This window comes from Phacochoerus africanus, chromosome 8 (assembly GCF_016906955.1).
Source record: "Phacochoerus africanus isolate WHEZ1 chromosome 8, ROS_Pafr_v1, whole genome shotgun sequence".
In the NCBI taxonomy this organism is placed as follows: domain Eukaryota; kingdom Metazoa; phylum Chordata; class Mammalia; order Artiodactyla; family Suidae; genus Phacochoerus; species Phacochoerus africanus.
Genome location: NC_062551.1, coordinates 25,609,606 through 25,637,553, shown reverse-complemented (window position 1 = coordinate 25,637,553; position 27,948 = coordinate 25,609,606). Strand labels below are relative to the sequence as shown.

At 42.2% G+C, this 27,948-nt stretch overlaps 1 protein-coding gene across 1 annotated transcript in view; it reads left to right on the top strand.

Annotated features, from left to right (window-relative positions):
• The window catches only part of CDH11 (cadherin 11), a 151,840-nt gene that overhangs the window by 81,759 nt on the left and 42,133 nt on the right, over positions 1–27,948 (top strand). Inside the window, exons 3-6 of the mRNA XM_047789254.1 lie at positions 15,530–15,929; positions 20,693–20,987; positions 24,326–24,445; positions 26,828–26,995. Of these exons, the coding sequence (XP_047645210.1) occupies positions 15,702–15,929; positions 20,693–20,987; positions 24,326–24,445; positions 26,828–26,995 (811 nt within the window). The 5' untranslated portion in view covers positions 15,530–15,701. The remainder of the gene's footprint in view (positions 1–15,529; positions 15,930–20,692; positions 20,988–24,325; positions 24,446–26,827; positions 26,996–27,948) is intronic.

Sequence of the window (27,948 nt, the reverse complement as noted above, 5' to 3'; positions counted from 1 at the left end):
AGGTACTTGGTTAAAGGATGTAAGAGTCCTGATAGCCAGGGGACAACCTGTCTCCTGGGGAAACATCTCATTGGACTCTTTCACCCTGGTGCTCTATACACTGATTAAGATTTTTCTATTTTTTGTTTGTGTAATTTTGTTAAAGATAGAGAGGTGGTTATTATCACCCCCTTCCCATTTGCTATTGAAAACAGAATTGAATCTCCTCAGCAGTGTGGGTATTAAAGTGACCAGTGGTCTTCCTGTCAGAGGACACATTTGGGGCTCACCTTGGATGCCCTTGGATGAACCGTTGACGTGTGGTACTTGCCTCCACCACCTAATCCCTCCTTCCATGAGCCACATACCTAATCTTTTCAACAATGATGAGCTCATGAGATCTCACAGAGTTTTCTCACATTGGGCTGGTTCCTTTTGTTAGAAGATATTTATTGTCTGGCTGCCTTCCTACGGTTCCCTGCACCACTTGCATTTTATTACTCATTAACACCTTCTTTGAGGCTGAGGCAGTGAAGGATGTAGAGCAAAATTTTGTTCTAAAGTGGAAAATGTTGTGAGGGAGAGATCTGGAAATCATGATTCATTCCTTCAAGGACTCTTTGGAAGAGTGGGGCAGCCTGGAGACCATCTGGGGAAGGGTTGGGGCAGTTCCTCCAAGGGAATGTTCAAGGATTGATGTTGTTTAAAGTAGAGAAATATCTGCAAGACTCTAAGAAGAAATACTTTCTAAAAATGCCAGTAACCTGAGTTCCTTGAGGGCAAAGAAAATGTTTCACTTAAGTTTGTAGCATTTAACCAGTGCAAAAATCCTACAAACATTTATTAAATGGTTGCTGTGTGGAATAAGAGCTACCTGAGCTCTGAGCATCCCCAGAAGGAAAAATTAAGACCTACAGAAGAGAATTACAGAGAGGTTCATCATCAAAGGTGAAAAGATAAAAGCTACTGAATGGGCCACATGTGGCTTTAAATTCCATTTCAGGTGCAAACAACACTGAATGCTCTGAAACTGAAGTGCCCCTACCCCTTGTATCCTTACCTGCAAAAAGGAGGCAATAATAGCAAAACTCCCAAAGATGCTAGAGGGAAAGAGGTTATAAAGAATTTATGTAAAGCACCTAATACAGTGCCTACCACATAAAAAGTGCTCAAAAAAACAGAAGCTAGTTTGTAGATGGTAACCCACTAGCAGTTAGCCACTGCCCTCTTCCCCATGGACTGGGCAGTTTCAAGCAGAGGCTGAATAGAGAATGAGTAATTTGCCAAGACGGCCTCCTGGAACTCAGGAGAGCCCAGGCCTCCCATGTGACAAGTACTTGGCAGCTTTGTCCACACTCCCCATGACTGCTCCATTCTCATGCCATATCAAGGATAATTGAAAGACCCTTAGTCTCTGCAGAGAGGCTATATCCCCATTGAGTCTGGGGCCCTAAGACCTGTCACAGCTTTCCTTGTTGGAATCAGCCATCCGCCTCTCCCACCACACACACCATCCCCTAGACAAGGAGCTACAGTGGAGATCAGTGTCCCCAAAAGTCACCACTACAGAACCCCCTTGGGTCCTGGGGCAAACAAAAAGGATGCTGATGTACATGAAAGGAAATTATTTGCAGCATCTGGCAGATTTTATATCCCTATCACATCTCCCTTCTGTAACAAAAACAGGTTATTTACATTTATCTACAATCTACACCACTAAAGGTTAAAAGCCAAAACTTTAGAAATTACCCAAAGAAATGGAAGTTGCCACTGCTGTCAGCATTTCATCATGCTTGTCCTCACCTGTGTAGCCCATATTATGCTTCTACAAAGAGCTTCCCAATCCATTAACTCATTTGACCCTCAAATTAACTTGGGAGCCAGGGAGGTCATGCATTATTTGTCCTGCTTTTCATAAGAGAAAACAGGTTCAGGGAGATGAAGTGTGTTGTTGGTTGTCCGTGGTCCCATAATTTCCTGAGCCTGAAATGCCTCCCTAAATCAGGAGATTATGGGCACTGAAGCAGGAAGTTACTAACCTAACTGTCTCTGGACTGAGACAGCAAGTCTGTTAGGTATCAGGATCTAAGAAGCAGTTTGTTATTTTTTTCTTTTACTTATTTATTTTTTTAAAGCAGCTGAACTGCTTTTCAAGGAAGTATTTTGCCCAATGTCGCTGCATATTCTCTTTGCTGTGGGGTATGGGGCCAGTTGGCTCAACCATCCCGCACCCATTGTGGTCCTTATCCCTTGCTTTTCCAGGCATTCTGCTCATCCTACGGAGAGCATCACCGTCCCACCCAGCCCTTTATTTCACAGATTGGAACGCTGAGGTCTAGATGATGGGACATTAAGGAATGAGTTCATGGCAGCCTTTGACGGCCTAGGACAGTGCTCTTTGTCTGCCTTCATTCGCTGAAAGACGTTTCTGCTTCAGACGAGGAAGGTTCAGTGCCCAAGAACAACACTGGCTAATAATAATTTGTTGTTGTTGTTGATGGACATGACCACTGAGCACTTGAAATGTGACTAGCATGTGAAGGAAGTAAATTTTAAATTGTAGTTAATTTAAATGGATTTAAGTTTTAAAAGCTACATGTATCTAGGTTGCTACCATATGGGATAGTATAGCTCTAGACCAGTGGTTCTCACCCTGAATGTATACTGGAACCACCCTGGGAACTTAAAAAATACTGAATTCTGTGGGTTTAAGTTTTTCCTTGGTTTAGAGTAAGGTCTTGGCAACAGGATTTTTAACACCACCCTCCTCCCCCGATTAATTCTAATATGCAGTCAAGGTCTAGAGACACTAACCTAAATTTTAAGTTCCATGAGTGATGGGGTCATGTCAGCATATACGGCACCATAGTCAGGGACAAGGAATTCAGTGAGGAGTTAGCTACATTCCCAAATCTTAGGGAACTTTATATATTTTAGGGGAAAGGAAGACATAACTAGAGTTAAAAACACTCATTAAATTAAGGGGGACGGAGTAAGAGGGACTGGGAATTTGGGATTAATAGATGCAAACTATAGCCTTTGGAATGGATAAGCAATGGGATCCTGCTGTGTAGCACTGGGAACTATGTCTGGTCACTTGTGATGGAGCATGATAATGTGAGAAAAAAGAATGTATACATGTATGTGTGACTGGGTCACTTTGCTGTGCATCAGAAAACTGACAGAACACTGTAAATCAGCTATAATGGAAAAAATAAAAATCATTATAAAAAAAATTGCCTAAAAGGACAGTGTGATCCAAAGGAATGGGAATGGTCATTTCTTCCTGGAAGAGGGATAGGAAGAAGTGGGTCTCCTTGTGGTAATGACTCTGGCAAAGAATTATAAGTAAGATATATATATATATTTTTTAGAAATGCATTTGTAGCAAGAGATGTTTCTGCCAGGCAAGTGAAAACTCACCTCTGTAATTCACAATAGGATTAACCTGGGATTATAGAAAATCTAATTAAGTGAACCATATTATCTGAGACCCACAAAAGACACTTAACGTTGCCTTTGAAAGTTCTGCCTTTCTGAGAGTGTTTGGCATATGCTTCAGAAAATGCTCTGCACGCGTACAGGGCACTTGACTAGTTTGTTGTATTCCATTACTTTCCTTTTATGTTTAACTTTTTTCAAAATAAAATCCCCTTACTTTTGATAAATGACATTAATGCATTTGAAAAGAAAGACTTGGGCTTCAAAGATTGGATTATTTGAAACCACATTGTGATCTTTATGAAGCTATTGTTGGTGTCTGCTTTCTGAAAACAAGAGCTGGGGGGGGGACCCTCCGTGGGATATGTAAAGATACAAAAAAATCCATTTAAAAAACCGTGGCAGAGTTTAGTCTACTCTTAGCATGATAGCTTAGTTTGGGGAGGTCCATTAGAAAGAGACCTCCAGAACAGCCCACCCACACTCGGGTAAAAATCAAGCTTCCGATAATTGGAAGCAGCTTGACTTTCAGCATTCCTCACTCCTGTTCGGCGGCTGATTAAGCTGGACGGATGCAGGGACCATGGTGGATTGGGGTCACAGGCTGGCCTTCTCAGAATTCTAAAGGCTCTCGGAGGTGGTGATTGGAGGCACTCTCTTTTTTCGCATTAGTAATTATTTCAGAAAACCACATCAAGCCCTTGTCAGTTATTAAGACCACCTTGGGATAATTCCTCCTCTGATTGTTTATGCTTTAAAAAACAGACTTTGTGGAAAGTGGTTCTCTGCAGGATGTCAGATGCTAGCAAGAATATGCAGATTGTTTTTCCTCTTCCACTTCTCTACTAATCATCTTTAAAGAGCTCCCAGGTCCTTATTTCTTTTTCTTTTTGGCTTTTTAGGGCCACATTCACGACACATGGAAGTTCCCAGGCCAGGGGCTGAATCAGAGCTACAGCTGCCAGCCTACACCACAGCCACAGCAATGAGGGATCTGAGCCATGCCTGCGACCTACACCACAGCTCAAGGCAAAGCCAGATCCTTAACCCACTGAGCGAAGCCAGGGATTGAACCTGCGTCCTTATGGATAGTAGTCTCATTTGTTACTGCTGAGCCATGATGGCGATTTCACCAGGTCCTTCTGAAGGTCCATTCCCTTATGGAACCTGGACTGGTAATTTCCACAGAAATCATTTGAAGGGAGTACCCCCTTTTAACCCCAGTTTGGAGTAAGAGAGCAGGGTAGATGCTGTAAAAAATTACCTTTCACTGTTGATGCTTGTTCCGGTTCCTGTATTTCCCCTCTATACAATTAGGATGTTAGGTTTTGTTCACATTGTCTTTTATTTTGCAACTTGCTTATCATTTCTCTGTTTTCCCACTTGTCAGTTGAAGAAGGACTGCTAGTGGAAAATCTAAGTTAGGATTTCCTCCCAATTCTGAGACTTGAAGGTCGATTAATGCAACAAAATCTCCAAATGTGAAAACAGTGCTGATATTGACAATACCGACTCTTGGAAGAACTTGGGAGCCAAACTTACTCTGAATTTTTCACTTCAGCATCAATCCACTGGCGTCACAAGCTTAACATACTTAAAACTGAACTCAAGCTCTTTATCCACAAACCAGTCTTTTCTCCTGTTGAGGCCAGGCGCAGTGGCACTGTCTTCACTCTCCCCAGACTGCAGCTTCATTCTCTGTCCTCAGTTGGGCCAGTTCCCAAGGCCCTTTGCATCTGCATGGTTTTTAGAAAGGCCCCTTTTCCTCCACACAAGACTTATTTTTCTCGTTCAGAACCATATTATCTCTTACCTGAACTACTGCAGTGACTTCAGGAGTCTCTTGGACTCATATATTAGTATCACTGCATTAGCCATCCCTGTTGTAAGTATCATTTTAGCTCTTCCTAAGGGCCAGCTTCCTGGGGCCCTTTGTAAGGCTTGCGCCTTATTGCATGTTGCATATCATATTGCATGTTGTATGTATATTGCGTGTCACATCCACATATCCAGGGCTTATAGTACATATTTATGTATTCTTGTTGAAGGAACAAAACTCCTAATGTACCCTCTTTATCACCGGCTGTGAACCAGCCTACGTTAAGTCCTATACAAAGTTCTCTTCATGCAACGCGTAGTTTCAGTTTAGCATACCTCCTCCTTTAAGACTAGTCCTAGTGTGTTTCACATTTTCAGTATGGCAGTGTGGAGACTCACAGAGGCTGGGTCGTACCTGTAGTGAGTAAGTAGTAACTCTTAAGCTGTAATCTTCTAACCCTTCTAACTTCTGAGCCCATGTTCTCAACCATTTTGTCAGAACTGCCATTTCTCATGTCAGTTAATCCCATGTGCCTCTGACAGCGTGGACTCCATCCATCTCCTGACCAGAATCTTTAATGGATTCCCATTATCCATCAGGTAAAGCCCTGACTCTTAAGGCTGGGTTTCAAGACTGTCACATTAGCAGGGCTCTGCAGTGCCTAGTCCCAGAGGATGCCATTCCCATTAAAACTTATGTAAATGAGGCCTCCTGGAGCTGTGCGTGGAGCAGCCCTGCTAGCAGGGAATCCACTTTCTAAATGAGATCTTCATCTCCCTCCATCCAGGGAAAGTTGCTTTGTCTCAGCACAGCACAGACTCACAGGCTCCTGCAGACATGGAAGACCCTTAATAGCTACGACTGGTCTTCTGTTTTGTAGAAGGATAAACCTGGTCCCAAAGGGAGAAGTATCTTTTCTAAGGACACACAACTGTTCACTGGCAGAACCTCTGCTATGACACAGGTATCTTGACTTTTTTCCTAGCGATCTCCCTATTGCCCAGGATTCCTTGAAAATTCAGAGAAGAAAAAGCTATTTTCTACATCCAGACAAATGGTCTTCACAGCTGCAGTACTTCACCCTTGGTCAGAGGAAGAACCATCTAACTTTTCATCTTGATTATTGTAGTTCACTAGGTTTGCTGTTTGATGATAAAAGAAAGCATTTAAGTTAGTGCATGTATAAGGAGATTTCTGTCATTCAGTGCATGGGGCAGTGCAAACAACCTCAGAGAAATTCAGGCACAGAAAATCAGTAGGGCTGGGCATCGTGGAGAGAGCAGCTGGAGGCCAGTCCTTGATTGCCAAGATCTTCAGAGAACAGGGCCATGTGTTCTGCCATTTACATGGCTTAGGGTCAGAGGCCACATTTGTTTCTGTTTGGTTTCTGACTTGCTCGTACCTTGATTTCATTGAAACATTGGCTATACGATGTCACTGTGTGGCTACTTCAATCCCCAGGTGCCTTATAACTTTACTGTTTCAGATCCCTTACTAAGTGGCAAATGGTTTCTCTTTTCTTTCATTCAAGTTCCCAGGAAAATCTGATTCACCCAGCTTATCATTTTGACGCGGGTTACACAGTTTGAAACAATTAGTAGTTGGTTTATGGTTTGGTTGTCACTGGACTAGATATGATTCAGTCAACCACGGCTCAGGGTAAGAGCAGAAGCTCTAGATGTGGAAGATTGTTTTTTGTTTTTTGTTTTTTTTTCAGGGATGCACCCATGGCACATGGAGGTTCCCAGGCCAGGGGTCCAATCGGAGCTGTTGCTGCCGGCTTATACCACGGCCACAGCAACTCGGGATCTGAGCCGAGTCTGCAACCTACACCACAGCTCATGGCAATGCTGGATCCTTAACCCACTGAGTGAGGCCAGGGATCGAACCCACAACTTCATGGTTCCTAGTTGGATTCGTTTCTGTTGCACCATGACGGGGACTCTGGGAGATTGTTAACATAGTTTTTTACTTGGAAGAGGCTGGAGTAGGCAAGTACTGAAGGCAGGAGTGATTTGTTACAAATTCATCTGTGGTGATGTGGTGACTGAGTCTTCTATTTTCTTATACCCAGTCCAGTTTGCACTTATCACATCATACTATCATTTATCTGCTTGGACCACTGTCTCATCATTGCTTAAGTAGAGTCTATAGATCAGAGATCCATTGCGGCCTGTGTATCTCCAGGGTCCAACCCAGGTCTGGCACTGTAAAAAGTTACTGCTGGATGATGGAACCAGCAAACAAAAAACATGTTACAGATATTCACTTCTCTGGGACAAAGAGAGATTTACATATATGCCTTTGATACCACAAATGATATTACATTCTGTTGAGCATCTGTTTATCATTACCATTTTTGCCCTAATCTTCCCTTAGGTACTTTCACTTATGTAAAAGAAAAATGGAAAATGAAATTTCTCTCGTTCCACACATGCATATAGGGTGTTTATTCACAGCCTGAGATGACACTGCTGACAATGTTATTTCCTCTATGTGTTGATATATCTTATTCGCTTTAATGATTAGCATTTAAAAATAGTGAGAAAAAGACTATCTTAAGGATTGAATAGAGCAAAAATAATAAGTTCTTCATTGCACACATTGTATCTAGTCATCATTTGAAGATGGTTTAATGAATTGAAAAGATAAGAGTTCCCGTCTTGGCTCAGTGGTTGACGAATCCAACTAGGAACCATGAGGTTGCAGGGTCGATCCCTGGACTTGCTCAGTGGGTTAGGGATCCAGTGTTGCTATGAGCTGTGGTGTAGGTCGCAGACATGGCTCGGATCCCATGTTGCTGTGGCTCTGGCATAGGCTGGCAGCTACAGCTCCGATTAGACCCCTAGCCTGGGAATCTCCATATGCCGCAGGTGCGGCCCTAGGAAAGACAAAAAAAAAAAAAAAGAGAGAGAGAGAAAAGAAATAATCAGTGATTCTCTATGTTGGGGTCTGGGGACTTAAGTTGGATTCCTGTGATACTCTGTGGCCATAAAAGCCTGAGAACATAAAGGCTGATTATACATACTTAAATGAAATTTACATTTAATAAAGATTCTTTTCAATGTCAAGTACAGTATGGAGTTTAGATCATCCTTGAAGATGGATCATGTATCTCCTTCCTTGTGTTGAAGATCAGAAACATCCACTCTTAGAGTTGGAGAGCCAGGTAAAGCCAAAGTTTGAATTGGAATTGCAGCCTTGCCAGTGTTTTAGAGTGTACCCTTGAGTGACTGACTTAACCACTTGGGGCCTCAGTGTCCTTGCAGATAGTATCATAGGTGATATTTACATATAGTTGTGGTGAAAATACAATTAAATGGTATATACCAAAACCTGAGTATATGGCCCAGAACTAGAAAAATAAAGCATCTAGTCAAAGATAACTCCAATTATCATGACCTAATTTTATACAGCCCATAAGTGATGGAACCAGGCACGGAGTGATCTTTTCACTTCCAAAGCTGACACTCCTGTGGTTCTTGATTTCTTGAGAAGCAGACAAATGTATATTGGAGCAGTTTTTAAAATTCCATTTGCCCTTCAAGAATATCATGGTCATTGATAAGGGGCCCTCTCCGGTGCCTGCTTTAACATTTGATTTCGATGTCAGAGAGTGGAGTAACACACACAATGCCTGTTTTGCATTCTCTGCTGTGTATTTTGCACCTGAGCAGAAGTGATTATTACCCCAAGCTTATGCTTTGCTTCGAGTGTAGAAAGGGGGGAAGAAATGTGATTCAGTAGTTCTTGTAATACTTCTCTTCTCATTCTCTGTGATTTCCACAGACATGGCATAATTCCTTTGATTTGATTTGAAGCTAGAGACCAGCTCAGTGCTGAGTGATGAGATCTGAACGGGGAATAAAATATGCTTGAATTAATTTACATAATGGAATCCGATTGGTTACAAAGCTGTGTTTGTTGCAGTGGGGACTAGAGCCCCTGAGCTCCCAAACAAGAGGACAAGTGCACTTGCAAAATAAGGTTTTGAGTTCTGGTGGGCTCGGTAATATTCTTCATGTAATGATAACATGGTCTTTAACTGTAAATTAACTCTCTGGAAATGAAAGGAACAGGTCAGTCTGTCTGATCCTTCCAGCTCTGTGGGGGAGGAAAAAGCTAAAAAACCAAAACCGCTTGCTTTTTTGCTAAGCGCTTTCGTCTTTCTTTCTCTACCCGATCACAATTTCCAGCAGGAGTTCAAATATACTTAAACACCCATATATGTCATTTTCTTTTACGGAGACAAAAGCAAGCACAGCGAGAGAGTTTTATGCTCAAGGCACAGTAGCTTATGACGGCTATCTGCTCTCAAGATAGAGGGGCGAGCCTTCCACTTAGAGCTGGTGGTTTTGCAAATCCATTTTCCTGTCATGTTATTACTCCTGTGACTTTCAACAACATTTATTTTTCCTTTCAAGCAATATGCTCCCATTATAAAATAAAGTCCTCCCCTATGTTTTAGTGGAACCCCAATGCTTAGACATCCTGGCACACAGCTAGAAAGTGCTCTAAGGATTGTTCAAGAATTGCTTTGGGGTCTCTATTAAAACCAATTAGAACATTGATATATTTTCATAGTTATTACTGATGTCAAGGCCTTTTTAGGAGGATGATCTCCTATTCGTTTTCATGCATGATTCCTGCAAAACCTCTACCACCACATACATCAACCAGATGTCTAGATTCTAGAAGCATTTCTAGATAATAAAAACAATTTTTCTGAACTCATCTTTTTAACCTATACCTTTAGACATTCTGAAACAGGGAGTTTAAAAACAAAAAGCAAAGATTTCCTTTTGTGTGCTGGTGCTGTTTAAGGACTCAGTCAGTTGTTCTGTGTTGTCGATGAACTTATATAATAACCTTCTGTTCATCTTCATTTTGGGGACTGATATAAAATGCTTTATCTTCCTCTCTCTGCTTTGGCATTAATATTTTACTTACAGTATTACCCCATCACCACCACAGTGCCACCAAAACAAAGTATTTTCATCATAAGACTGTTGTGTGTATATTGAGATGTGTTCATATTTGATCTGCAGCCTTCTCTTAGAGAAGCAATATTATATAAGACTGTAGAGGATAAGAATACAGGTCTTAGAACCAAACATCCAGGGATCATATTCCAGCTCCTACATTTCCTGGCTCTGTAGTTATGAGCAAGTTACTTAATCTTGCTGTACCTCAGACTACTTATCTGTAAAATGGGGAGACAATAATACTGCCTTGTAGCATTACTGTGACAATTTATGACTCAACTCATTGAAAGCACTTAGAAGAATGTTAGGCAGACAACAGCACTGAACAAATGTCCACTCTTATTAACACTTTCATCGCAGTCATATTATGAGTATATACCAAGTTCTAATGATGGTTTACTATAGGTAGCTTATAGATAACTGTTTGAATTGCAATGCCCATAAGAACCTTATGAACCTCAGAAACCAACAAGTGGTAATGGTTGGTACTGCTCACTGGTTAAGAGACAGACTCTGCAGCCAGATGTCATGGGCTCAAATTCAGCTCTACAATTTATCAGAAGCATAACTGTGCACAAGTTGCTATATGGGCTTCAGTTTCCATCCTTTAAAATAAGGGTTATCAAGTTTGTTATAGAAATCAATAGACAAGTTACTATTTGTCATGGTTTTTTTTTTCTTTCTTCTTCTTTTTTTTTTTTCCTTTTTTTTTCCCTACAGCAGATGGAGTTCCCAGGCCAGAGATCAAATCTAAGCCACAGTTGTGACCTATGCCACAGCTGCTGCAATACTGGATCCTTTAACCCACTGTGCCAAGCCGGGGATTGAACCTGTGTCCTAGAGCTGCAGAGACACTACAGCTCTTGTTGTGCCATATTGGGAATGCCTATTTGTAAAGGTTTTTTTTAGAGAAATTGCTAGAAAAAGCTTTTACTAAGTAAATTTCCATTCTGAAATTGAATTAATAACGTCTAAAAATTCATCTTAACATACCTGAGATTAACCATTAAAATACTTTATATAGTACTTACAGTCATATAAGCACCCATAAATAATGGTTCCAATGAACCATTTTTAAAAGCAAGTTGGCTTTGCTATTCTTTCCAACAGAAGATAGACAATTTCACCTTTTTAATAAAGCGTGAGATTTATTGTTTATTGGTCATGTTGAAACTCTTAAATTCATCAGTATCAAGCTAGAATTTTTTTAAGGGGAAAAAAAGTTGTCATCTAGTTTCCACACGTTTAGTGTCAGAAATAATTGTGCTTTACAGCAAAATGGCAGCCAGAAGAAAGAGGTGCAGAAATATCAACTTTAATTAAACCCTTTCTTTCAAATAAACTTCACAGTTTATATGCAAGAATAATTTATCAGCGTGTGAATGAACACTTAATACTTGGCATGGTGTAAAATGGGCAGAGATCTTAATGCACCACATGTTTTTTCCTTTCTACTTCTTCTTCTTGAGATTCTATGGTGGCAATGTGAGTTTGACCTTAAAAGCATGGGGTTCAAATTATATATTCAGCTATTATTCGAGTCCTACTTTGAGCTCAGGCATTGGGCATCTAGTGATGAAAATATCGTCTCAGCCATTAAGAGGTACCTGGTCTAGTAAGGAGACAGTGTAGGAATCAGAAGTACCCCCAAATAATCTCTCATAAGAACTCCAGCCAAAAACATGGACCTGGAAGCCACTTGCAGAAAAGGTCAGCCAGTGGCCTCACTCTACAGAGAATGAGGTAGAGCCATGAGAGGGGAGCTGTGGAGGTCCCATCACAAGCTAGTGGCAGACTCCTAATCATATCTTCAGCTTTCTGACTTAAGCACAGCCATCTTCCTTTGGCTTCTCATTGCCTCACTTTAGGTCCAACTCCTCCATAGGTCCCTCCCTATGTTCTTGCCATGCAGTCAGTTTGCCTTGTAAGAAACGGCATTTGATGTATTATTGAAATGCCTGAGTCTCAGGGTGACGCTGTTAAATGATGACACTGCCTTTTGAATCTTTCTCTCTCTTCCACACAGCCATTTACATATTCTGAAATCTGTGCACCACAAACACTAAACTCCCTATTCCTTGAAAAGAGACTTTACATAATACATCATAAAATGGTACTAAGGGCAGTATGGACACCTTAAATGAGTGTACCTCTGTGGCCTCCCCAGGTACTATTTTGCCATATTACAAAGGAAGCAGAAGGGCGTGCGTTGGTGAAGTCAGAGAGCCTCAGAAAAGAGGGGGTTCTGCACCAAAAAGAAATTTAATTCCACCAGTTCCCTTATTTTTGAGGCCTCTAAGGCCTGATGGCTGTGGTAGCTAAGCGAAACTCTCATTCCTCAATTCCTCTCCTAGAGAAGGCACTTCACCTCCTCTTCCGGGCGTCTTGACCAGCAAGGCAAGAGCACCTCCTTCTTCTGAGTGAGTCCTGCAGGCTTGGACTGTGGCACTCTAGAAGGGGAAGAAGAGACCCAGTGTGTGCCCTTCTGTCCTCAGCCTTGCATGTGTGCACCAATTCTTGTCATTCCTGTTGTTCACATGAGATTCCAGAGGCTCAGACCGTCCAAATGACATGCCCAACGCCACCCAAACTGAAATGCATGGAAATGGTTTCCAATCCAGGTCTATCCAAGCTCCAAATCTAGATACATTCCACTCAGCCAAGATGTAGGCACCCTCCTTCTCGTTCCCCTCTTCCACACAACAACTTCCTCCAAATCAGACTTCAAAGAATTACATGATGGTTTTTACTCCAGCAACGCTCAAGATTCTCACCAATTTAATTGGTACAGCCAATGGAAAACAGTATGGATATCCCTTAAAAACTAAAAATAGAGCTACCATATAATCCAACAATTCTACTCCTGGGCATATACACAGAGAAAACCATAATTTGAAAAGATACATGCACCCCCATGTTCACTGAGGTAGTATTTACAATGGTCAAGACACAGAAGCAACCTTAGTGCTCATCGACAAATGAATGAATAAAGAAGATGTGGTATATATATGCAATGGAATATTAATTGGCCATAAAAAAAGAATGAAATAGGGCCATTTGAAGCAACATGGATGGACCTAGAGATTATCATACTAAGTGAAGTAAACCAGAGAAAGACAAATATTATGTAGTACCACTTACATATGGAATCTAAAAATAAATGATACAAATGAACTTATTTATAAAACATAAATGGACCCACAGGCATAGAAAATAGCGTGTGTGGTGAGGGTAAATTAGGAGTATGGGATTAACACATACACACTACGATCTAGAAAATAGATAATCAACAAGGACCTACTATGTAGCACAGGGAACTATACTCAGTGTTTTGTAATGACTTATATGGGAAAAGAATCTGAAAAGGTTTTACACACACACACACACACACACACACACACACACGAATCACTTTGCCGTATCCCTGAAACTAAACAGTGTTAATCAACTCATCAACTACATTTAAAAAAAAAAAAAGAATCTCACCAATTTCATTCAGACCCACTGGGGCTGACATGAAGTGTCCTCCTCGTGCCCAGTGATTTTCTGAGAATCCCTCATCCGTGGGTGGTAGTGAGGACCATCTGGTTCTGGGAACTGGGGCTCTAACTGGTGTCTGAGAGATGTTCCAAGAGGAGAGGATGATTGTCCAGAAGAAAGTGTGAGGTCCTAAGACAGGAGAATGAGCAACAGAAGTTCTTTAGGAGAGAATTAAAGCACCAGAAAGACTAAGGATGGTCGTAGTCTCCAGAAAGACTAAGTCCAGCACCAGAAAGACTAAGTCCAGTGAAGAATCCCAGGAACCTGAGGCAGGAGTGAAGGACCAGGGAGAAGAAGCACAGTGCTGGAGAGAGGACTGGAGTGCCTGTAGGTCAGAAACCACAAGGGACATGGAGAGGTGCTAGTGGCTCATCCTGACTCTTGATGAAGAGCTTAGCCGTGGCTGAGTGCCAGGAACAAAACCTTTGGACCACTTGGTGGGAGATGCTCTTCTATTTTGCTTTCCCTTTTTGGACACAGCTTATAAAATAGCCTTGTTAAGACTTTTAGGTTAAGATAGGATATTTGGTTTCTTGGGTGGCCTTTCACCAGACAATGGCAAATCTTGCTCATTGAATTGACACTGTAGCCTTCACTGATCCACCAGGGAGAATCAAATGCTTTATTTCCTTGACGAATATTTTAGTGGCTCTTGGTGTCCATCTCAGGGTCTGCCCTGACGTCTCATATCTAGAACTCCTTGCTGGCTTCCTCCTTCCCTGTACAATCCAGTGTGCTAAACAGTTTGGGGACATGCTGTGCTTGTCGACTGCTCTGGGCTTTGGGGCACACTTTTCCTTCAACAGGGACATGCCATCCATTCCCTTCTCATCACGGCAGCTTATCTGAGGGTGACGCCCATCCACCCCGTCCTCTAGGACGTCTTCCTTAACTGCCCCCACTTTCTGCCACCTTCAGTCCTCTCCTGGACACCCATAATGCCCTAAGTTTCCCTATTACAAAAACCTACCCAAGCATAATTATTATCATTAATAATAACAGATAAATATGAAGCACTTACTGTATGCCAGGCCTTGTGCGAAGAAACTTAGGGGGTATTCTCATGGTTCCCTGTTTATTTTTATATTTTTTTATTTTTTTATCTTTTTAGGGCCCCACCTGTGGCGTATGGAAGTTCCCAGGCTAGGGGTTTAGTCAGAGCTGCAGCTGCTGGCTTTTGCCACAGTCACAGCAACACCAGATCCAAGCCTCATCTTTGACCTACACTGCAGCTTGTGGCGACACTATCAACTAATCAACTAATCAACTACAATTAAAAACAAAAAAACAATCTCAGTGGGTTAAGAATCCTTAACCCATTGAGCCAGGCCAGGGATCAAACCCGGCTCCTCATGGTCACTAGTTGGGTTCGTTATCGCTGAGCCACCACGGGAACTCCTGGTTCCCTGTTCAGACCTTGCTGTGAGGACGCTGATTCCTGTGCCCATAAGAGTCAGTGAGCTTTCATAAATGAGGTAGCTGAGCTCCACGTCAGCCCACCCCAGGCCCAGAGCTAGTAATGGTAAGAAGGACACTCCGACCTGGGCGTCTGGGACCCACAACACACACGTTTTATCCTCATATAAACCTTGAGGGGTTTCTTTGTGTGTGTGTTCACCTCGCCAACCACATGGTGACGGCTGCCTCCTCAGCACCCAGAGCAAAGCCTTCACAGGCTCCAATCTGGGTCAGTGTCTCCGGAAGGGAACTGAACTGAAGTGGGGATGGAGCCTACGACTAATCTGACCTTTCCTTCTGCCCGCAGAGGCCGACCGGGGAAGCGGGCAGCCCTGACGTGATGTGCTGGGTGAGGAGAGACCTTCCAGCCCGAGAGAGGTCAGCGTGACACGTCCGGGACGCCACCATCTGCCAGGCCGCCGCACGGTCAGTGGAAGGGGTGACAGCCGCATTCTCCTGTGCCTACCACGGAACCAAAAATGAAGGAGAACTACTGTTTACAAGCCGCTCTGGTGTGCCTGGGCATGCTGTGCCACAGCCAGGCCTTCGCCACCGAGCGCAGGAGCCACCTGAGACCCTCGTTCCACGGGCACCACGAGAAGGGCAAGGAGGGCCAGGTGCTGCAGCGCTCCAAGAGAGGCTGGGTCTGGAACCAGTTCTTCGTGATAGAGGAGTACACCGGGCCTGACCCCGTACTCGTGGGCAGGGTAAGGCTGCTGTCACTCCATACTCGTTTCCTGCACTCCACCATCCCTGTGGTAGGGTACGGCCAAAATAGAAATCTAGGGAGGAAAATAGTAATGGGCTGGCCATTCGGTAAAAGCCACAAAATCATTGTTTATACATCATTTCAATCTTTTTTTTTTTTAATTTTTTTTATCCATTCATAGACTTGTCCATGCTAAGAACACTTCTGTTTTTCACTTGAAGTTATGCCTTAAAAACTCTGTTTTTCAATGGCTTCACAGTAGTCTACTGAATAAAAATGACTATTTATTGAACCATTCTCCAAATGGAGGCATTTCCCTGACCCCAACTTGGCTGCCTTTCTTTATGTTCTTTTTCTTTTTTTTCTTTTTTGCTTTTCAGAGCTGCACCTGTGGCAAATGGAAGTTTCCAGGCTAAGGTGTCAAATCGGAGCTGCAGCTGCCAGCCACAGACACAGCCACAGCCACGCCAGATTTGAGCCGTGTCTGCAATCTACACCGCAGCTCACAGCAATGCTGGCTCCTTAATCCACTGAGCGAGGGCAGGGATCAAACCACATCCTCATGGTTACTAGTCAAGTCCTTAACCTGCTGAGCCCCAACGGGAACTCCCCGTTCTTCGTTTTTTTTTTTTTTTTATAATGCTCTGTACTCCTTTTCTCATAGCTTTCCTTTCTGTAGTGCACACGTCTGTATATTCATCTGTCTCCTTCACTGCACCATAAGATACCTTCCCTGAGGAACAGTGTCATCTGTGTGTTCTCAGCTACGAACGCCAGCTTTGGGGAAGCCTCTGTGAATATTTGATGAGATGAATGAACACCTCATACCAATGGGTGGGAATTTATCTGCTTTGGCTTAGGGATGGTGAAATCTATTTTGGAAAGCTTGCAAGCCCTAGTACCACGCAGAAATCCGGCATTCTCTGTGTGCCCCATCCAAAAAGTACAAGGGCAGAAAGAGAGTCCAAGATATATTTGAAAAACTGACTGCCTGCTATCACTAATGAAAATACAGCCATCTTTCAGGGGACCATAACATTCACTACGAGGAGACAGGTTTGCATATGCATAAGAGCAGAAAACCTGCAATGAGAAGGTGCAGAGCGAGGCAAATGGTAAACACGGCCTCACAGAGTTCAGAGACTAGTGCAAAAAGAGACACTTACCTAAGCAATTAAACTAAAATGAAGAATAGAATAATGAAGAAATTCAGCAGATATGATTGTGAATTTGCACCATAATGTTTGCGAGGGATGAAGGGAGGTTTCATGGAGACAGGAGTGATAACTTGGGCCCTAAAGATGAGTGGGAGTTTTCCAGGGAAGACGGAAGGGGCAAGAGACGATGGGAGGGGTGCTCGCTTCCGAGTCTCACCGAGGCTGTTGGAATTATCTTACTTGTTCTTTAACATGAGAACAGCATTCCACATTTATGGAATTGACCTCTTTGAAGGAGGTTTGCATGACTGTCTCGGTCATACTGTTCAGGGTTGGGAAAGTGCCCTTTTGAAGAGAAGTGCCAAAGCAGTTTCATCATTTAGATCCAAAGTGGAAAGATTAAACCCAAATAGAAGTAGTCTTGAGAAATGGGAGCACAGGAAAATAAGTGGCACATAGAATTCCTTCCATCAAGAAGATGGGCTCTGTGCTCAGAGAGGAAGAAGAGACGTGGGCCACACGTGGGGACTGTGGGGCTTGAACAATTCAGAGAGCTGCACATGAACTGTTCTGAGAAAACAGACCCTCTGCCATGGGGCCTTCCTTGGTGGGGAGCAGGGTGTGTGTTAGGGTGAGGGGTGCAGAAGAAACAGGACCTGTAGGGCCATTTCAGCATCTCTATGGAGCAAGCAGGTGTCATCTCTACTAAAAGACAGCAGAGAGAAAGGGGGGAAAGGGGACGTAATGAGTGGTCTTTCAAACCAAGGCATATGAGAATGAGTCCAATGTCAGATTGGATGGGGGTAAAAAGAAATGAAGTATTTGGATCCTAAGGATCTTCCTTTTGAAATAATGCTGATCTGTGGTTCCTCATGAAAGGAGGATTCAACTAGATAACTTGTTCCCTAATAACCTTTGATTTGATGACATTCAAGGTTGAGTGATTTAAGATGTGCTGAAAAAGTGGAATTTGGCAAACCATGGACATTTAGATTTCCTGCAGGAAGCACAGTCTTCTGTTACACTGTGCTTTGCCGAGGGGAAGCCATCAGTCTTGGGAGTTAGGAATTGGCTACGTCCATCTCAGCAGCTGGATCCCTTGATAGCACTGAATCATTTCCCAAACTGCTTTTTCTCTTGAACCTAATAAATATCATTGTTGGTTGTATGGATCATCTTTGTCGGGAGGGGGTAGGGGAGGAACTTATATCCAACTTCGAACTCTGAAAACAATATAAACATAAGGAGCAGCATATTTAATTTTTTTTCAGTTATTTGATTGGTCATAAAATGTGTTTATTTCCCAAGAGTCTTGCCTAATTCATATGTAATATATGAAGGCTCCTAGAAACGTTCCTTGTCTAGACACCCCCATTAAAGTATTACATTGATTTTCTTGTTCTACATGCATATGGCCAAGACAGGTCTTTTGCCAGGTCTGAGGCAGGGAAAACAAACAAATAAAAACTTCTATGGGGGGTTGTGGGGAGACCCAGGGGAATAGGGGCAGGGATCCTGCCTTCACTGTGGAAACTCCTATGAAAACAGGCAATTTTATTCACCTTTTCACTTCATATGTTCAAACAGCTTTGCACATTACTCACAAAGTACCTTAGTCATAAGAAATGTGTGGCCATAATTTCATGACAACATATGGCTTGTTACAAATAAGTTCTAAAGGAAGGTATTTTTTTTACTTCCTGAGACACACTGTGGATTAAAATCAAAGTGTAATTTGTGCCTACAGGTATCCTTCTGAGCTGAAATATTTAGTATCTTGCTGAGGCGCTGCACATCGATTAGATATTTTTTTTGGAAATCGAAACAATATGAAAAAGTTTAAAAAGCAATATATTCAATCCTGCTTGGTAATTCTGAAAAGACCTTTAGGCCTTGGTTTTATCATCATCATAATCAAAATGGCATCAATAGTAATATTAAAATGGCATCAATAATAATAAGTAATAAGATAATAAGCAATTATAACCAATAACTGTTATCATTACCAAAGCCTTTTGGTATTGATAACGAAGTTTTTTTAGTTTATGCTAGAGTTCTTTATGTAGTAGGTAAAGTAAAGGCTTTTTATCCATTTGACTGCTCTTTTTTTTTTTTTTTGTCTTTTTGCCTTTACTAAGGCCACTCCCACAGCAAATGGAGCTTCCCAGGCTAGGGGTCCAATTGGAGCTATAGCCGCCAGCCTACACCAGAGTCATAGCAACGTGGGATCCGAGCCATGTCTGTGACCTATACCACAGCTCACAGCAACGCTGGATCCTTAACCCACTGAGCAAGGCCAGGGATCAAACCTGAAACCTCATGGTTCCTAGTCAGATTCGTTAACAACCGAGCCACCACGGGAACTCCCTGACTACTCTTGAAGCCTATGAACACAATGAAAGTAATACTTATCTTTTCCCACAAAAGATAAAATGAGGGCAGAGAAACTCAGATTAAAATGATAGCTGCAGAAATTGAGGTTGGACAGCAAGGTACAGTAAAAAGTTTATTGCTACAGGAAAATTCGATGTGGTCTTAGAAGGGAGTTTCATGTTACAAAACAGAGCAGACAAGGCAGGAGGGCAGAGGTGGGACGTTAGAAGACCTGGATGACGTCTTGTTCCTTCCAAGTGTGGTTTTAGGCAAGTACCATTGTTTCTCCGGGCTTTGTCAAAGGAGGGGGAAATCTCAAGGATATAGTCTTTCTGGAGTCTAAAGCTGCGTGTATATCAACCCATCCTACCCACCCCATGAGTAAGATGAGAAGGGGAGCTGCTCCAGGCAGGGTCCATCCCCAGATCCTCATGCTTCCTGTACCACACAGTAGGTCTTCCAGAAAGTCTGATCAATGAATTGTTCGTGGTACCAAACACCTGGAAACAATCTCAGTGCCCTTTGGAAGAGGACTGACATTATAATCACAGCCTTACAACGGATGCGGTCGATTTATATGTACCAAGGTGGAAGGGTTCCCCCGAATTTATTGTGGTAGAAAAACAGAGGTAAAGAATGGTATGTGTACTTTGGACTTTGTTGGGTAAAAATAAATGAGAGCACATGTATCTGTATAGATACTCCATCATACGCATAGAATCTGTCTTAGAGGAGTCACTGGAAACCAGCAACAATGGCTCTCTCTCAGCGGGGAGATGAAGGGATGGGAAGGAGAACTTTTTAAGATTTGCTTATTGCACAAATGTGTGTTTTTTAATCTTCTACATATGTGAAATTTTCTTTCAAAATAACTCTACTACTGTATATTATATGTATTTTGCATGTGTGCACATGTAATGGGGGGGAGAGCATGAATCTTAATATTTAAAAAATGTTTGGACCCTGGTTTCACTGCTCCCCAGTTATGTGACCTTGGCCAAGACAATTTATTTTCTTGTCTCATTTTGACTAACTTTCAGGGTTTGTGTTCTCTTTTCTGACAATTATCTTTTCTGAGATTACCTTTCTTTATTTGTGAGGTGGGGTGAAAACATTTCCCTCTCATTGTGTGCATGTGAACACCATATCGTAGCAAACAGCATGTAAGTGTGTCTCTACCTCCCTGGTGCATTGGTCTTGGGATTACAAATCTTGATTTCTCTTTTCCTAGCTTCATTCCGATATTGACTCTGGTGATGGGAACATTAAATACATTCTCTCAGGTGAAGGAGCTGGAACCATTTTTGTGATTGATGACAAATCAGGGAACATTCACGCCACCAAGACACTGGACCGAGAGGAGAGAGCCCAGTACACACTGATGGCTCAGGCGGTGGACAGGGACACCAACCGGCCCCTGGAACCACCATCAGAATTCATTGTCAAGGTCCAGGACATTAATGACAACCCTCCTGAGTTCTTACAGGAGACCTATCATGCCAACGTGCCTGAGAGGTCCAACGTGGGTGCGTATGGTTGGGGAAGGGGGTATGTACGGCAGAGGACCAGCTCTGCCTGCAGCCTTGGTGTCTCTGTGGGTGGGTGGCCTGGTGCCTGGTCTCCCAAGTCAGGAAACAGAATTTATGCTGTATCTTCTGTAGCAAAAGAATAAGCAAAACTTATGTACATAGCTGATGTTTCAAATATTTTAAATCACCCTGAGGTTTTAAACTCTAAACTTACAAAATATGAGGAAGTATGGAGGAGTAAGATAAACACGATCAAATCCAAATCATCCTGCCCCTGGCACTTATTAACCTCATAACTTGGAATCCGTTGCATCTGTTCTCTCAGCCTGAGTTTCTCCTCTGTAAAATGGGAATAAAAGGATTAGAAAGAATATAACTGGTCAATAGTGCATGTTGGTGTTCAATAAATAATAGTGGCAATATTTGTAGCATGTAGGCACGTGGTAATTAATGATTTGCAGGCACCATTGCACCATTTAATTTTTGCTGTGACTCATCTCTGCAACAGGGTAGGTCCTGTTTGACTTATTTTGCAGTTGAGAAACCCAAGTTAGAAACAGGTTAATGAGCTTATTCAAGGTCGTCTGAGCTTTCAAGTGGATCCAGAATACATACCTAAGCATACTATGTTACCATCTGTTAGAATAATTCAGAAGCATCTATATCTTTTTTTTTTGTCTTTTTGCTTTTTCTAGGGCCGCCCTCGCGGCATATGGAGGTTCCCAGGCTAGGGGTCTAATCGGAGCTGTAGCTGCCAGCCTACGCCAGAGCCACAGCAATGTGGGATCCGAGCCGCGTCTGCAGCCTACACAACAGCTCACGGCAACGCCGGATCCTTAACCCACTGAGCGAGGCCAGGGATCAAACCCGCAACCTCATGGTTCCTAGTCGGATTCATTAACCACTGCGCCACAACGGGAACTCCAGCATATATATCTTTTATCATGCATAAAAATATATCACATCATTAAAGGACAGTTCTATGAAAGATTTACTCAACTAGCTACCTTCTCCTGGCAATAGCTTTTGATTGGCTTTATAGAATGTATGTAGTTGTGGTCTTTTGAGAAGCATACCTCATATTAAGAAGGGTTTTTCTGGAGTTCCCATCGTGGCGCAGTGGTTAACGAATCCGACTAGGAACCATGAGGTTGCGGGTTCGGTCCCTGCCCTTGCTCAGTGGGTTAACGATCCGGCGTTGCTGTGAGCGGTGGTGTAGGTTACAGACGCGGCTCGGATCCTGCATTGCTGTGGCTCTGGCGTAGGCCAGGCTATAGCTCCGATTCGACCCCTAGCCTGGGAACCTTATTAAAAAAAGAAAAAAAAAGAAGGGTTTTTCTTTCAGATGATAATCAGACCTGTTGTGATCAGGGAGTGAGTATGGTTGTGTGAATCAGAGATTTAGAGCTCCAGTGAATTTAAGGATCATCAGGGCCAAACTGCCCATTTTACAGATGAGAAAACCAAGTACTGAGATTGTGAATCAACCTGTTCAAGAAAGTTAGATACAGAAGTGACCCTAGAACTCTGAGCTCCTTCTACTTTGCATATAGAGCTTTTGATACTTATATATATATACACAGTCCCCTTCTCCTCCAGCTAAAGTCAGATCCTCTCATCTTTTATGAAAAGCCAGCTGAGCCATTTCTGACTTCTCTTCCCTTTGCCCTACCCAGCCCTTTAGTTTCTCAGTATTCACCCAGGGATTTTAATGAGACACAGCAGACATCAAATAAATCACTAAATAGGAGACAGCATTTGTCAGCAGCTGAGCCGGGGAAAAAGGCCAGTCATCAGAACGGATGTTACAGGAGAATTTTCATTAACCCCACCTCTTGGGGCTCCTTGGTGCTTAGAGATAACACCCAAACTTTCCATTGTGGCCTATGAGCAACACGTGTCTCTGTTGTCAGCTATCACTGGATGGGAATCATGGCCGGGCCTCTGACCAGCCAGGTCATCCCAGATAACATCGTATATCTTTCTCGGTATTTGTTTTGTCATCTAACAGTACGGATAATGTAAACCCTGATGTGGTTTAAATAACAAAGATAGAAAAGAATTGTAATGAACTTAGGGGATTTCTCAAAGCAGATTAAGGTAGAGGATGAGCTTATTAACTCCATTATAAATCACCACTACCTAGAAAAGTGCCTGCTTATGTGGGAAGAGCTCAAAAAATGTTGTTTGCATGAAATAGTGAATTGCAGAAGAGTCATTAGAAAAAAGTGAGATATATTTTTACTCCAGGTGAAAATCACTGACAACTTTGTAAATTAAGGTGTTGTCAGAGGCTGTGTAAATGGGCTCCCGTGCCTCCCACATAGAACCTGGTCCCTCTGCTGAAACTGTCACGGAAAGAACTTGGATTTGGTTGTTTGGGGGATAGAGATTAGACTTCTGAATCCCCAGTAACCCATTTTGCAAAAGAGACTGCAAAACTTCATACCTCTAGCACTTAGGATCTCACAAGCACAATGGATGTGAAAAACGCAGAGCAGGGAAGCCCTGGCAGGATACATAGAAAGTGCCCCAAACAGTGCCTGGTACCAGTAATGCAGTAATTACCAGTGCTCTCCCTCCAGCATCTCCCCGGCTCCATTCCAGCATTTCATGCCTTCGGATACTTGCAGCCAAAAAGGAACAGAGGTGTTCTTGGGAAAAAGCATCCCATCTTCCTTCAATTCCCTAGTTTCCTTCCGTTCTGACCCACACATGCTCACCTTAGATCTCACCAGCTGTCTACTGGTAGTTTCTGTTACATGACTACCAGACTCATTTGAGGTGGGAAGATGCGATTTTCCCGCCAGTAGGGAACAACATTCTGCACAATATTTATAGCCATAAATTAATTAAAATGTAGTATTAGAAGCCATTTTATTACATACAAAGCAACAATAAAATGATGTATTTATTGCTTAGCTACAGATGGAAGACTGCACTCTGTCCTTTCATGAAAAGCAATTCATCATTAATTATCCTTTATTATACTCTTTGGGAAGATTTTTACTTAATTATTTGATATACTGAACATTCCAATTGCATGGGTCTTCAAATGTTTTTGCAATAATGTTCACATTATTATTTTAACTACTATGCATAGCAGGATGCACTATGAATATAGAAAGATCATTTTTAAGCTACGGGAATTAAACAATAAGGAAGGAGGGGAGGGAAGCAGTGAAAGAGGGGGATTATTTTTGCATCTGCACCCCAGGAAAATGAAAGCATGTTGAATAATTTGGGGGTTTTAATCTTAGGACAAAACTTGGTGAGCTAGACTATACTTTGAAAAGCTAAGGAGCTGTTGCTAATGACTGTATTTCACTTTTAAGGAACATCAGTAATCCAGGTGACAGCTTCAGACGCAGATGACCCCACCTATGGAAACAGTGCCAAGTTAGTGTACAGTATCCTGGAAGGACAACCCTACTTTTCAGTAGAAGCACAGACAGGTACCGTGGAATGGCATTGTGATTTTTGACACATCGTAAATAAGGAGTCCAGGCTTGCTCCCTAGAACCTATTTGAGTCTCGGTTTTCTCAAGTATAAAAAGGGACACCTTCCAAGATCATTGTGAGGATGAGACATTTGTGCATATGCCTGGCCTAGTGTTAGCGTCCAGTGAACCTTACTTATTATTGCTTTTGTCTGTACTGCACTATATCACAGTAATAAATATAACCTTAGAATGTAGCTTTTAATATGATATCTCAAAATTCAACTTAAATTTAAGAATTTTATCTTAAAATGCAACTGTGGATCCAAAGGAAGAGCCCATGCATAGGACTTGAGGGCTGGTATAAAAACTGGTGGGTCTCAAAGCTTACTGTGAAGACCACTGTGCTAGGTCGAGTGTGGTGGGGGTAGGAACTGATGCTCAGGTATGTCTGGAAGACCACACATCCCTAACCTCCTCCACTGTACTTAGAGATTCCCCACAGGCATGAGCATCCAGAGAGGAAGCTCTGCAAACTCCTTACAGAAAACAAACAGCAAACTGAAAGAATGAACAAACATAACATCCCAAACCCACACCAAAATGCTTCACTCCGTGTATGCCAAATTTGATTCTAGGATCCTTTTATTAGAATAAACACTAAAATCCTGTGAAACTGCTAGTCCATAATATTATGTCCCAAACTTCTTTCTTTTTTTTTTCACAATATGTCCCATGGGTTTGAAAGATGTTTATAAATAATCCACATTTATTGTTAGAGTTGAAATTTATCAAATATATAAATATGTGTATACATTTATACCTAGTCTGCTAATCATTTTTCCCATTTACCAATTATAATTTCCTCTTAGCTATGTAATCACTTATTTGTAGCCACATTGCTTTGGATCACATTTTATGGGACTATGTGTTATGATTTCATCAAAAGCATTTACCAATTAATTTTCAGATCAACCAAGGATAAATGTGGAATTTCATCTAGACTTTGAGATGTTAAAGTTGCTGAAAGGACGCCAGTTGCAACTTTGTTGTTTCAGAGACTCAATTTGAACCTAACAATTTTTTTTTCTTTTTTTTCTTTTTTTTTTTAGGGCCACCCCCAAGGCATATGGAGGTTCCCAGGCTAGAGGTTGAATCAGAGCTGTATCGGTTGGCTTACACCACAGCCACAGCAACACAGGATCCGAGCCATGTCTGTGACCTATGCCACAGCTCATGGCAATGCCGGATCCTTAACCCACTGAGCCAGACCAGGGATTGAACCTGCATCCTCATGGATGCTAGTCAGACTCATTAACTGTTGAGCCATAACAGGAACTCCTGAACCTACCAAATTATTTAACCAGTAAAAAAAGAAGGCTCAGTGAGTTCAAGGATGTTGCTGAAAAACATAAAAACATTGGGGTCAGAAAAGGACAAGGGCTTAAAGCTCCCATGGTGCTCTCTTATATTTCCAGTATAAATGTTACCATGTCTACAGACAGAAAAAGCTTGCACATGTTCCCAAAAGATTTAAGTGAGCATGGCTTCCATACTAATAATGTGCTAATATACAGAGATCATGGTAAAATTCAATTATTAATGTATCATTGTTATCAGTTGACAGTGTTTGTATAAACACTGTATATGTTTTTAGCCCATTTTGTATACACCTTAAGAATTAACATTTTAATGTATTGCCTTCTACTTTTAACTTAAGGTGAACCATAGAAATGTTTCTTAGAAGTGCATTCAGTCATAAATTATCAAAAGTTCTGCTAGAAGTCCAAAAGCATGGGCTTATGTTATGAATGACCACGTAGTGGGGTCCTCAAATGTATCAGTCTTGGGAGTTCCCATTGTGGCTCAGTGGGAACGAATCTGACAAGCATCCATGAGGATATGGGCTCAATTCCTGGCCTCACGCAGTGGGTTACGGATCCAGCATTTCCATGAGCTGTGGTATAGGTCACAGACGTGGCTCAGATCTCACACTGCTGTGGCTGTGGTGTAGGCCAGCATCTGTAGCTCCAATCTGACCCCTAGCCTGGGAACATCCACATGCCACATGTATGGCCCTAAAAAGCAAAGAAAAAAAATATATATATTAGGATCTTTAAGTATTAGACCTAAAAATGATAAGGTTATTATTTGCGTTTACAATGCAATATATAAAACATAAAATGTTCATGCTCTATTAATAATAACAATTTATGAGAAAATACATTTATATGATGCTCTGGGTATGGCTGCTTTTTGATGGTAATGATTATGTTGGAATGACTCTTCTGTGAGGGCAGGTGCCATTTGATTCATACTTGCTTCCCCTGTGCCCAGGTCTTTTTTGTTATAATGTTATCAATGAATATCTGTGATGTTTCCTGCTCACCTGTCCAGGTATCATCAGAACAGCCCTTCCCAATATGGACAGGGAAGCCAAGGAGGAGTACCACGTGGTGATCCAGGCCAAGGACATGGGTGGACACATGGGTGGACTCTCAGGGACAACCAAAGTGACGATCACACTGACTGATGTCAATGACAACCCACCAAAGTTTCCGCAGAGTAAGTAGGTGGGCTTGGCTTTCATTTTCCAATGATGCCACCGCCAACTCTCTTCTCTGACCCATCCCTGCTGTACTCAGCTTTCAAGAAGAAATTTTTAAAAAATAGATGCTCTTTATATCATTCTTGCCAAAAAACAAGACAACAACAATAACAACAGAACTGGGGTGAAGGAAAGCAGAAACATAGTGTCTACAAGTCTGGAAACAAAAAATCTGTTTTGCTAGGTATTTTACTAGATACTCCTGATGCAATGTAGTAAGTAATTAACCTTTCTCTGGCTCACTGTTCTCATTTCTTTTCTTTTTCTTTTTTTTTTTTTGTCTTTTTGCCTTTTCTTGGGCCGCTTCCACGGCACACGGAGGTTCCCAGGCTAGGGATCTAATTGGAGCTGTAGCTGCTGGCCTACGCCACAGCCACAGCCACAGCCACACGGGATCTGAGCCGCGTCTGTGACCTACACCACAGCTCATGGCAACACCGGATCCTTAACCCACTGGGAAAGGCCAGGGATCAAACCCACAACCTCATGGTTCCTAGTTGGATTCATTAACCACTGCGCCACGACGGGAACTCCTGTTCTCATTTCTAACCTGGATACGTAATATACCTGAATCAGTAATCTTGTTACCTAACAAGCTGCCCCAAACCTTTGTGGTTTAAAACAATAAAAGTCATTTATCTTTTTGTGAGTCTGCAATTTGGGCAAAACCTAAGGAAACAGTTTGACTGGGGCTCAAGGATCCACTTCCAAGATGACTCACTCATATGGCTGGTGAGTTGTGTTGGCTGTTGTTTCCTCTGCATGCCGTTCTCTCCAGGGAGTGGCTTGGATAGGTTCTGAAAGTGAAAGAGAGTCCCAAGGACCCCAAGGCCACCAAGCACAAAGTGTATTGCTTATTGTGACCCATCGTCAGAAATCACACAGCATCTCATCATGTCCACTATTGTCC